We start from the raw sequence: 12,095 nt of genomic DNA on the forward strand, positions 1-12,095 counted from the left end.
AGAAATGTAACACTAGATTAAATTAATTGTCCATGGAACATGTTATTTTATGGAAAACCATGGTATTTGCTTTCCACAACATTGATCTACTTGAACATAATTATATTTCCTTAGTAATACAATACATATCAATTTTCCACAAATCAATTTTCTACAAAGACCTTCTTTGATCCCATTTCTATGTTCAGTCAGTACTGCCTCTTCAGTTATAAGTCTATTACCTCTTGTGTATGCTTCACTTCCATATTCCAATGACTATGTAAACTATTTTTCAAAGCACCCCCTAAGGTACACTATAATTTGGAAGATGTGGTTAACTTATCCATCTTTTTCTTTTTTAAAAAATCTTATTCTTGCTCACTTTGAAAAAATATGAATCTTTAACTGAATTCATGAGGAAAATTTTACATCCTTTTGCTTATTTAAAATCTAGACCAGTTCTTCTATGATATCCTTTATGATCAGAGAGCAATGAAAATTGTGTATACATTCTTAAGGAGAGTGACACAATTTTGTTTATGGATAATGTTGTTTCATTACCATATAAGAACAATGAGCATTTTTTTTTTTGGTCTTTATTGTTACAGCCACACCTTAAATCATTGTCTTAAGATAGTATTTGGGTGATCTTTCACTCAATCTCCACTGCATTTTGTATAAAATAGATCTCCCAAATCAAAATACTCATAACACTTTCTACCTTGCAAAATCACATACTGAATGTAATATTCTACACTATTAGCACTGAATAAATATTCACACTGACAGCATTTCTGCATTCATGGACCTTTAACATTTTTTGAACTCCTATAAATTAGTATATATGCTTATATTAATGTATTCACGTATATTTGTTAATTTGTATGTAACTCATTCTCTTAGTAATTTTCTTCACTTTTACTAATAGAACCTTTCCTGAGTTGTCTGTACATGTATTACACCCTCCCTGCTTTGATAACGTGTTAATTTTCAGAAAGAAAGAGCATATTTGGCTAATCTTGTCTTCTTTCTCAATGCCTTCTTCTTGACTTATTTTTGTCCTTGTGCCTTCTAAGGGTCTTAAGTAATTAACAATAAATTTAATTGATAAAATCGAGTCAAGACTTTTGAGACTAAAAATTTTCTTAACACCTGCACTATTTAATTTATACATGCATATAAATCTTCTATGTTAAAATCTCTAAGTTCTTCCTCTTTAAAATGATTTGTTTCAGCCAGCCTGAATGTGTAGTTTTTACTTGGACTGTATTAAGAACAAATAAATATGAATATTAATTATTCCCCCAGTAGCAGATTCTTTCCCAAACTATGTCAATGCAATGTATTAAAAATATTCAGCTTTGAAGAGTACACACTGAAGCTAAATGTGGACTTCAGAGACATTGCTTTCTCTAATCCTGCAAATCATATTTAATAGTTTATATATGCACAGAAATCTTTGTATGTTCACTGTGTCTATGAAATATTCCAGGAAAATCATGTTTAGGTTTATCTTACTAGAATAACATTATCTAAAATGGAACTTAAATGACTATTAGAATAAGTGAGATAATACGATGCACTGTGAACACTTTTGGCCTGCTCTACTTAGAGCAGACATCTCTCTAAGGGTACAGGCAGAGAATCATTTTACCCTATGTGTGAAGAGAGAAACTGACTTCTTCCAATTTTCCTTGAGTAAATATACTATTACTTCCAGAACTGAGAACCTTTATGTCTAAAGGCCATTACCTGATTCAGTGCATTATTTGTGGAAAGAGAAAAGAAAAACCAATCCTCCTTATGTTGTCTAATTAAAGTCCAGAAAAATCTGACACTTGGGAATAAAAGCAGAACCAGAATGAGAAAGAGAATCTGTTCTGGACAGGAGATATTGTTTCCTTTCTTAAGTTTCATGGAACACACTAAAAAAAGTATTTAAAAATACCATGTGTGGTTTGTCCCTTCCAGCTGGACATGGCACCAGTCCATAGAATAATGATGACACAAGCAAGGTGATTATAAGGGACCCACATAAGCTGATCTCTCTTCTCTGGAGTTGACACAAATAGAAAGCCTTGAACAAGAGTGGAAAGGCACACTGTCACTTTCCCCTCTGAAGCAGCTGGGACACATTCTGCTCAGCCAACATGTTCCCAGAGGAATGTGATTTAACTTCCACTTTTCACACAGTAAGAACCAACACTGGAGACCTGTCGGGAGGGTGATAGCAGCCTGGGAGGAATTTGGATAAGTGTTTTTCACTCCAGTGTTTTCGTGTGACTTGACTTTCATCTCAATTTAGTTACATCTTGACCTGGAAAATGCAGCCAATGTTTGCTTCTCTTCCTTTGGCTTACCTTGATTCCTGATGTGCATATCTCTCCTTTCCCTACTCCCACCCTATGCAGCCTTTCCCCTGCAGCCTACTAATAGACTTTCTCTAGATGTCTACACATGTATTAATTCTGTTTCCCTCAAGTAGGGGCTTTACTTCAGGGAAAATATATTTGGGTCCTTGAAATATATACAAAGAATATTCACCTAAAGCAGCCTAAGAAGCTCCCCACTCCTTTTGCCAGATCTGACTATTTATATATCTGACAGTTTAAGAACCCTCTGGTAGTAGAGAAATTAATTTGTCTCATTTCTCCCTAGCCTTCTTTCCCTCCCCCCTCCATCCAACCACTGATTTTTATGCATGAGATAATAGACAAGCCTTGGGTGACCTGTTTTTCCCCCCTCCCCCTCCCTCTTTTTTTCCTTGCGGTAAAATAGTGCTGAAGAAAGAGGGCACTAGTGTACAGCCCAGATCGCATCCTTGCACCGTCTGGATTAGAGCTGAGGCGTCCGCGAACCGAGCGTGGCCCGAGCGGTGTTCTGGCCCGAGGACCGTAGCGCTGTCTACCCGGACTCAGGTACGTCTCAAGTCCAATTCTCCAAGCAGATCCAGGTGAGCAGACACTTCCGGGCGGTGAAACCCACCCACATTGGCAGACACAGTCCCCATCTATGGGATTTCCTCCTGGTCCCAGGGGCATCTTCCGCTTATTTCTTTTAGTCTAGCATCCTTGGGAAGTGTCGGGACCCATGGATGCCTGGGTTGTCTTCCTCCTTTGGCCTGGCTCACGTCCTGTGCTCTTGCTCTCCGCCCGCTCCCTTAGTTCCTTTTCGTCCGATTCTCACCTTGAGAAAGGGAGCTGGGAGGAACGAGAGGGAGCCAACTTCAGCCCCACAGGCGGCTGAGATTTGGCGCCTCTGCCCCCGAAGCAGACGGGTTTGAACATACCTGCAGGAGCCCTGGCTCCAAGACGAAGAGAATGAGAATGGAGGGGAGGTGGGAGGCTAGGGGAGGGGTGTGTGTGTGTGTGTGTGTGTGTGTGTGTGTGTGTGTGTAAAGAATGCAGGGAGGAGGGTTAAAAGAGCAAAGTCAGGGATTAGATGGGGGTCAAAGAATTGCAACTCGCTGATCAAGGCGTCCCCTCCTGGTCCTGCGGGGGAATGTGTTTGCAGCTGGACTGAGCACTGTCCAGGGTTCTGAACGCGGCCAGGCTTGGGCTACCGCTGCAAGAGCTACACGGAAGCTCCCCTCCGTTCCCTTTCTAGAAATGTGCAAAGCCAAAGGTCCCAATTTAGGCGAGTGCAGGGGCCCCCCTCCACCTCGTCCCTCCACCCTCCATCGCGGGAAACAAGTTACCTTATCTGCACCCTTTCTCCCTGAACATCTACAGTAAGCCTGACTTCTCGGATAAGTGTGGGGTGGTGGTGGAGGGGGGAGGGTGTGGGAGACATACCAAACTCCGACATGCCGAGACTTTACCAGGCGTTGCCTTAGTAACTAATATGGATTTCCTCAACCTGGCAAATTATATTTACTACTCGGTTTGTATGTTGAGGTCTCTTCAACCCCTAGTAGTTAAAGTAAAAGGCACATGCCTTTCTTGTGTTCATCTTGAAGTAATGCTTCCACCTTCATAATGAGTTTCCAAATTTCTTCTGGGAAAAGTTGATCTTTTCAAATCCGGAAAGTTCTCGTGGGTTAAACGATTTAGCTCCTCCTCCATTTTATTCCCTTTCCCCCCTCAAGCCTGTAAGCGTAATGGGTATTTGGGGTCCTGGAAAAGGCTTGCAGCTGGAGGAAGGGGAGGGTCGGCGGGGCTTTGCGCCTCCAGGGACCGCTGAGGGCACTGCGGGCAGGACGCACCGTCCTCCGCCCTGACCATAGCTGCCTCCCAAGCCGTCCCTCCAGCCGATACCTTGATGTGCTGGAATGAAATGGACCGGGCAACTATTAACATCACTGGCCCGGAGTTTTGAAAAAGGTCCTGTGATAACGGAGCTTTGCTTTTCATCCTTTTTTGTCGGCAGCGTCCAGCTCACGGCTGCCACCACGACGCCCATTGTACTCGTGACCAGTTTACTTTGATGCACGGGAGAAGAAGGGGGCTCGAATTCCCCTAGAAACGCCTCCAGGACAAGGAGGTGGTCCTGGAGGCCCAGGAGGAGAAGGAGGAGGAGAAGGAGGCGGGGGTGCAGGCGGCGAAAGTGTCGGACCGGCGGTGCTGGCCCGCAGGACCCAGCTGGGAGAGGCAGGCGTCGGGCATCTGTCTCGGTTGCGAGCCCGCAGAGGCGGCTGGCAGGACCCGCGTGGGAGCGCGGCGGGCTGGCTACGGACAGCACAATGGTCCTCAGCACAATGGTCCGGCTCCTCTTGGTTTTTTTCCCGGCGATCTTTTTGGAGATGTCCCTTCTTCCTAGGGGACCCGGCAGGGAAGTGTTGCTGGCGGAAGCCTCGTCTCAGCGCTCGGTGGCCAGAATGGACGGAGATGTCATCATTGGGGCCCTCTTTTCAGTCCACCACCAGCCCCCGGCCGAGAAGGTGCCCGAGAGGAAGTGTGGGGAGATCCGGGAGCAGTACGGCATCCAGAGAGTGGAGGCCATGTTCCATACGTTGGATAAGATTAACGCGGACCCCGTCCTCCTGCCCAATATCACTCTGGGCAGTGAGATCCGAGACTCCTGCTGGCACTCCTCCGTGGCTCTGGAGCAGAGCATTGAGTTCATCAGGGACTCTCTGATTTCCATTCGAGACGAAAAGGATGGGCTCAACCGGTGCCTGCCTGACGGCCAGTCCCTCCCCTCAGGCAGGACTAAGAAGCCTATTGCGGGAGTGATCGGCCCGGGCTCCAGCTCCGTAGCCATTCAAGTGCAGAACCTGCTTCAGCTCTTCGACATCCCCCAGATTGCATATTCTGCTACGAGCATCGACCTGAGTGACAAAACTTTGTACAAATACTTCCTGAGGGTTGTCCCTTCTGACACTTTGCAAGCAAGGGCAATGCTTGACATAGTCAAACGTTACAATTGGACCTATGTCTCTGCAGTCCACACAGAAGGTAGGCATTGCATTTGGGAAAGAAAGGTACAGAGAAAAGCGAGTCCGTTGCATGATGTGCCATCGTGATCCTAGTATTGTCTGTCTATTAACAGCATTGTGGGAAACACACTTCACCCCTTGTCAGTACACACCCACCAAGCCATTGCCTCTTATCCTCATTCTGTAATAATGGTGTAGGAAAACTGTGTCCAGTGGTGTTTGGGGGATAGGAGGAGCCTATAAGATACGAACTCTCCATAAACAGTGTCCAACTGTAATTTCTGGACTTAGATATCTGCCTTCACATTCTGAGTTTGTGTTTGAAAGGCTTGTTTGCCCAAGGTGGTGTACTCCTGTTAAGAGACTGGCTATGATTTTCCCAAGCTTAGTAGACTAATCCAATATGAGCAATTAGGAAAACAAATACAAAACCAAAAAAAAAAAAAAAAAAAAAAAGAAACCACACCATGCTGTCCCCTGCATTGGGTTCGAAAGCTTGATCTTGTCTTGAACAGCTGAAGGTTCTTTGTCTTAATATGGCCCTTGTTTCACATCCAAAGCTCACCTGTGAATGTTGGATTAATGCAGTCATCTCCCTCCATATATCAGAAACTTATTTCAAATTCTGGAGTGTCTGAGATACAATGGAAAAGCAAATAGTTTATTTTATTTTTTGAAAAGTAAATAGTTTAAACCATTTATTTTCTATTACATATGTTAAAATTGTCCAGATGTCATCACTCCTCCCAAGAATTTTCTTGTTTTTGAGAAATAGCACTGGTGACTTCTTGGATTTGAGTTTTGGTCTAGTATTTTTCTTCTTACACAATGACTTTGCTTATTAGAATTTAGTTAGATCAATTACTAATAAAAGGATAGTAGACATTTGTCTTAAAATGGCTTTTAAAAATGAAATAGATTTACTTAAGATTAAAAACATTGATTTTTATGGTTTTACTCACATAAATTCACAAAGTATTTCTTATAAATATTTCTTTTACTCTCCTCCTCTGAGAGGGACCTGTATACATTTGGGGATAAAATGAGACTTTTGAGTCAACTACTCTTAACTCTCTTATATGCTTATGTTTCTGAAGAAACCAAGAGCCTGATTTAAACATTAATGCCTAGAACAGTTCGTGTATATATGCTGACATATAGAAGAGAATCTTGAGAATATTGCTGCATTCATATTTCTTACTATCAAATTATTGAAAAAAAAAGGCCAAGAAAGAAAGGTATGACTTCATATTCTTTTAACAGTTACACAATATTCAGTTACTGGTGTGAAGTCTGATTTTAGAAATGAAGAAGCATTCTTACTGAAGTGGTTATATGGTGATTGTTAATGAAAACCAATGATTTAATATTATAAAGGGAGCAGAGCTTTCAGGACAAACAAAAATAATGTAGAATAATACATTATAATTTCAGAGTTTGCTTTTGGAAAAAAAAAACTTTCTGCTGCCATATTGTGACTTCTAACAACTGACTCATGTTTCTGAATCTTGATTTTTAATAATGAATGACATATCCCTTTTCCAACAAAAATCTCATATAACTTTTTAAAGACACACTTTTAGGTTCAAATGTTAATTTCGTGCATATTAATGTCTACTGTTAATTTCCTATACTTTAATGCTTAATATAGTTTTCTCTAGTGTTTAGGCAGAACAGCTTGAAAGCATAAATTCAAGATGTGTTAGTTATCAGCATTAGATCTCTCTAAAAGGGAACAGTGAAATCTAGATGGAATGTGACATATATTAAATAATTCTCTCCATTAAGCTAGGTTTAATTGTTTATAGAGATAAAAGGTACAAATTCCTCTATCTAGAGGTAATACTTCATACTTTTATACACTAGTTTTATTTTCCATGTTTTAATATAATATTTATCTATTTTGGAACAGAGAAGAGTAGAGAGAAGATAAACTTCAATTTGTTTTCCAGTTCCATCATTTTGCTTAAAAATAATTGCTAATAGTGAGTTGCTTTCTGACAAGTAGAACTATGTTTTTGGAAAATTAATTGGACTTGAATTTGCCAATTTTGTTCAGGAAGGACTCACATTACAATTTCACCCTTATATTACTTTGAATTACTTTATTTCCTTTCTGCCTTTTGACTGATGTGTGTGGCAGAGATAATGTCTCCATGGTATTATAGTAGTTGACTCCAGACTACATTGTGTTCATAGAACAGCAATAGAGCTAACTTTGGTGTCTATTACCAAGAGTTTACACCATTCACCTTGCCTTTTTTATATGGCCTTACTCTAAAGGAGAATTTGTTTCTTTTATTAGACATAATATCTGTGGAAACTAAATTGATTTTATTTTCTTCTATCTGCAAAGAAAGATAACAGTCTCTTTTGTATAAGCTCCAACTGAAAATTCATTTTTCCTAAGGTTCTGCCCTCCTGCTCATCTCAGGGACTCATGGTATACTGGCCTGCAGGCATTTTCTTGCATCATTTAGTAATTTTCCTGCCTTCAGACTGATGGGGTCACCTACTGGTGACAGTTCCTTGTCAAAAAGAAGCTAAGACCACATATCGGTGGTGTCTCTGCCATCTGGGCACTATTCAGGAAAGAGGCCAGTTTGGATATTAGCAATTTGGAGCTTAGAAATTCTGGAACCTCCAGTGACCTTCACCTCTCCTTTCCAAATTAGCCAATTTATCATCTTTTTTTTTTTCTTTTTTAATTAGAAGTTAGGCTAGTACAGTTAATAATCAAGTGACTAGGCTGGTGTATCTTCATTTCCATGGTTAATTTTGATGGACTTTACAATCACAGTTGGGGCATCCTGTTATTTGAATTGTTTTTATATCCTTTTATTATTTTATTTTATGTTGCAGTTAAGCCTGGAGATATTTTCTGTTTGTTGTTTATTTTTTAATCCAGCTAGAATTCTGTTGTTATATTTTTTTATGTGCTTTTCAGTCTTCTCCCACATAATTTGTGCCACACTTATCCTCTGGCCATGACAGCTGTCAGTTTCCTTGACTCAAAAGAGAATTGGTGTACATGTGGTTACCTGCAGTGGGCTCTCCAGAAAACTTCCAGGATTGGTTCTTGAGGAGAATATTGAGGTAGGATGGGTACTGAATGATTGAGCTTTATTCACAAGTAAAAATTGAGTGGATTTTAGAGCAAGCTGCTCACCTGAAGTATGTGTCTTTAAATATGCTAAGCATAAAATACAAAAATAGCCTACTTCTGTGAAGAATATCTTGGCCAAGGACACTGAATTTCATCCTTGGAATGAAATGCAGATTCCCCATCAAGAATGAAACTTATTTCAAAAAGTTATAGAAAGCAATATTTTAAAATACTTCTAGTTGATTACGTTAAGAGCATTGAGCAAGTCCAATAAAGAATGTTCCCTGAATTTGTAGCTTCAAAAAAATTTTTTTTGATTGGATACATTTTCACTTGTGTTAAGCCTTTCTCTGTCAGTGTTTTGTCTCATAGGGTCAGGTGAGTATTGTTATGATAAAGAATTTAATTATGCTCCTATACAGTACTCTTCACTATAAGGTGCTTTTTTGTTTACAGTTACATTTTCATTGTAGTGCACCTTTTCTTGATGCTTACATTTTATGTGAAATTGCCCTTTTTGGGAGCTTTCAAAATTTCATCCTTTACTTATTAGAAGCCTTTTTTCTATTTGATATAAAACATACTCTAAAAGTCTAATGACATCAGACGAAAATCCTCCAGGGTCAGTGAAATATTACTTTAGCTACTGAAGGTACATATAAGAATTTTATTTCTACTAAATACCATATTTTCTACCCATGCACCAGCAACTTTTTTCACATCTTTCTTATCTTGATTTCAAACTATTTCACAATAAGTTACTTTAATAAATTACTCTATTTTTGTCACAAAATAAGACATGGGAGTGTCTTCAAAGGTTATTTAGGTCAACCAACTAAAGATGATTAAAACACCACTATCTTTGCCAAAAAGTAGTTCCCATATGCTCTGAGTTTCCTATTTGTGATTAGGATTTCTAGTGAGAGTGGGAGAATATAGGACTTAAATTCAGAAGCAGAATTTCACCTATTAGTCAGCTTTTGTATATAATGATTCGACTCCCTGAAATTTCCACTAATTCTCCATCAACCACTGGGAATCATCCAAAAACAACTTAAATTCCTGTTCCGTGTGATATTTGTCATCAATAAATTCTCTGTCCTTTATGCTATACCTCACCAGTTCTCTCACCGATTTATTTGAGTTTTTAATTCCTGCATCATCACAGACAACTCGAGTAGGTCTTAGATAAGTTATTATCCAGAAGTCTTTTAAAAGATATGTACTACTGCTGGGTCATATCTCCTACTTTTTATGCTTGGGCAGTTATTCATATTGATATTGTTATTTTTTTCAGAGTAGGACTTTGCTTTTTATTTCCTTTTAAATGTAAAATTATTAGCTTAAATCTACCTTATCAGTAAGTTCTGGGATTTGATTATTTAATTCATTTTAACATCATCTTAGGATCAGCTTTATGTCCTTTAGGATTTAATTATATACATCAAAACTAAGTAAGAAAGGGTCAAGCATAAAATCCTATGTTCATCACCAGCAAACTACTTCCTGTCGAACTCTGGTGGTCACTCAGCCTTTATTAATTTCCTTGACAGTATGCTTTTCCAATATGCACCATACCACTTTATAGATAAATATATCAATATAGGTAATTTAAATGAAAAGCCATCAGATATTCAACTCTAATTGAAGATTTACTATACCAAAAGGTGTATATAAAAAATTTGAAGACCTGGTCTCAGTTATTAAGTACTTTACACTATAAAAGAGGTACAGTTTGAACACATGTAAAACAAGTAAAAGATACACGTAGACATTTAGATACATGAGTTTATACATGTTTAGGGAACATTAAAAGAAAATATTGGTGACTGTAATTAGCTAGAAAAAAATCCAGAGAAAAGAATTTTGTTTAATATTATATTTGCAAAAGTTAGAAGCAATAGTAAGAATGTCCCTATAGGGGATAAAGTAAGTGGGTTAACTTGGCTCGAGTGGAGAGTGTGATCCAAGAACTAATAATAAAGATAGCAACTCAAATGTGGTTTCCTATATTCTGTGACTCTGTGACTGTTTATTGATATAAGGATAAAAAGTGGAGAATCTTGAAGCATGTGCCAAAGAGTTTTGGTTTCAAGAAAGATATGCCCAAGTAGAGTTTGATGTGATTCAAAGATAATTAACATGAATTTTACTGAAACATATAAAGGAGATCTATTAAATGGAAGGGGGAAACTATGAAAATGTTAGTTGCATGGAATTCTATGTACTAGGCTGTTGAAATAGCTGGGAACAATAAAAGGTGTTCCTTTGTCAGGAACAAGGAGGATTTTGAACTGTTTTTTGTCTTGCAGTCATGGAGAATTTTGATGTAATTTACAGGCATGACATGAGTAGTTTTTAAAACCATGATTCTTTAGGTTTAAAGCATGAACTAAGATTTAATATATTTAATTCAATGTGTACTTTAGCTAAAGGCACACACATTATTAGCAAGCATTGATATATGGACAAAAGTAAAGCCGGGGATAGTTATGAAGTATTCTACTTATGATTTTAAAAAAGTGTTCACATCCAAATAAAACCTTATTCATCCAGAACCTTGATTCTCTAGCTGACTTACCTGGTTACTTGAGAGTTGGCTTCTTTAAACTCCAACTTTTTACATTTTAAAAATTGAATTGTAGCTTATATACATTATTCTACTAGTTTCAGGTGTGCAATATAGTTATTTGATGTTTTCATACATTATTAAGTGATAATCTCCATAGGTCTAGTTATCCTCTATCACTATGCAAAGTTACTATAATATTATTTGTTGTATTCCCTATGCTGTACTTTACTTCTTAAACACTTTACAAGGTGATCTTTGCAAACTATACCATACAGTCTTCTGACTTTAAAAAAAAGAGTGCTAGATTTATAGATCTTTCTAAAAATATACAAAGTAATCATTATGATTATCATTACATGTGCTGGGATACAGTGGTAATTTTGAAGCCTGTTGAAAAACATAAGGGCATTTATTCCTACTGAAAATGGTACCAGATTGCTATACTTTTGAGTTTCTATATTTGTTATTTTTCCTATATTGGCTAGACCATTATAGGAAACCATTTGTAACCATATTAAACCATTTTGTAAGTTATTTAATCAGTATTTAGCAAATAGCTACCATGTGCAAAGGATCAAGGAGAAATACAAGGATAAAAAAAAGGAGACATCTTCATTACTTTGAGACAGACAGAACTCTTCTCCATTCCTCTGTGCCACCAATCACCCTGTCACTTCATTAGCTTTGGAACAAATAGTTGGCCTGCATGGGGTAGATGGGGATGGCAATTCCTCTTTTATGTTTCTATCATGTTGTTTGGCAGTTGCCATTTCTCTTCAGGCACTACAATTTTTCTCCTCGTGATCTATGGTGCTAATATACAATGACTGGTGGATTTATAGATGACTTTCCTGGTAATGGCTACAGTGGTATCATCATGGAGAGATTTGTCAGAAGCCATATATTCAGCATGCCCCATCATAAGACCACAGAGGGCTGGGAAATCACAGTGGAGGATGGAATACTTTATTGAGCACCTACAACCACAAGAAAAACAACGCACAATTCATGTGTTCTGATATTAGATTGGAAGCAACATTTCAGTGGGAGAAGGTTTTAGA

The 12,095-nt window shown here is 38.5% G+C and overlaps 1 protein-coding gene across 5 annotated transcripts in view; it reads left to right on the plus strand.

Moving 5' to 3' along the window:
- The first annotated feature begins 2,763 nt into the window (after positions 1-2,763).
- The window catches only part of GRM1 (glutamate metabotropic receptor 1), a 398,087-nt gene continuing 388,755 nt past the window's right edge, over positions 2,764-12,095 (plus strand). For 4 of the 5 annotated variants that reach the window (XM_038526271.1, XM_038526276.1, XM_038526273.1 and 1 more), the window contains exons 1-2: positions 2,764-2,897; positions 4,348-5,375. In XM_038526271.1, the coding sequence (XP_038382199.1) occupies positions 4,661-5,375 (715 nt within the window). In that variant the 5' untranslated portion in view covers positions 2,764-2,897; positions 4,348-4,660. Of the gene's footprint in view, positions 2,933-4,347; positions 5,376-12,095 lie in introns of all 5 variants that reach the window. The other variant, XM_038526272.1, reaches the window with a different exon arrangement.

Source organism: Canis lupus, chromosome 1, assembly GCF_011100685.1.
Source record: "Canis lupus familiaris isolate Mischka breed German Shepherd chromosome 1, alternate assembly UU_Cfam_GSD_1.0, whole genome shotgun sequence".
NCBI classification, from domain to species: Eukaryota; Metazoa; Chordata; class Mammalia; order Carnivora; family Canidae; genus Canis; species Canis lupus.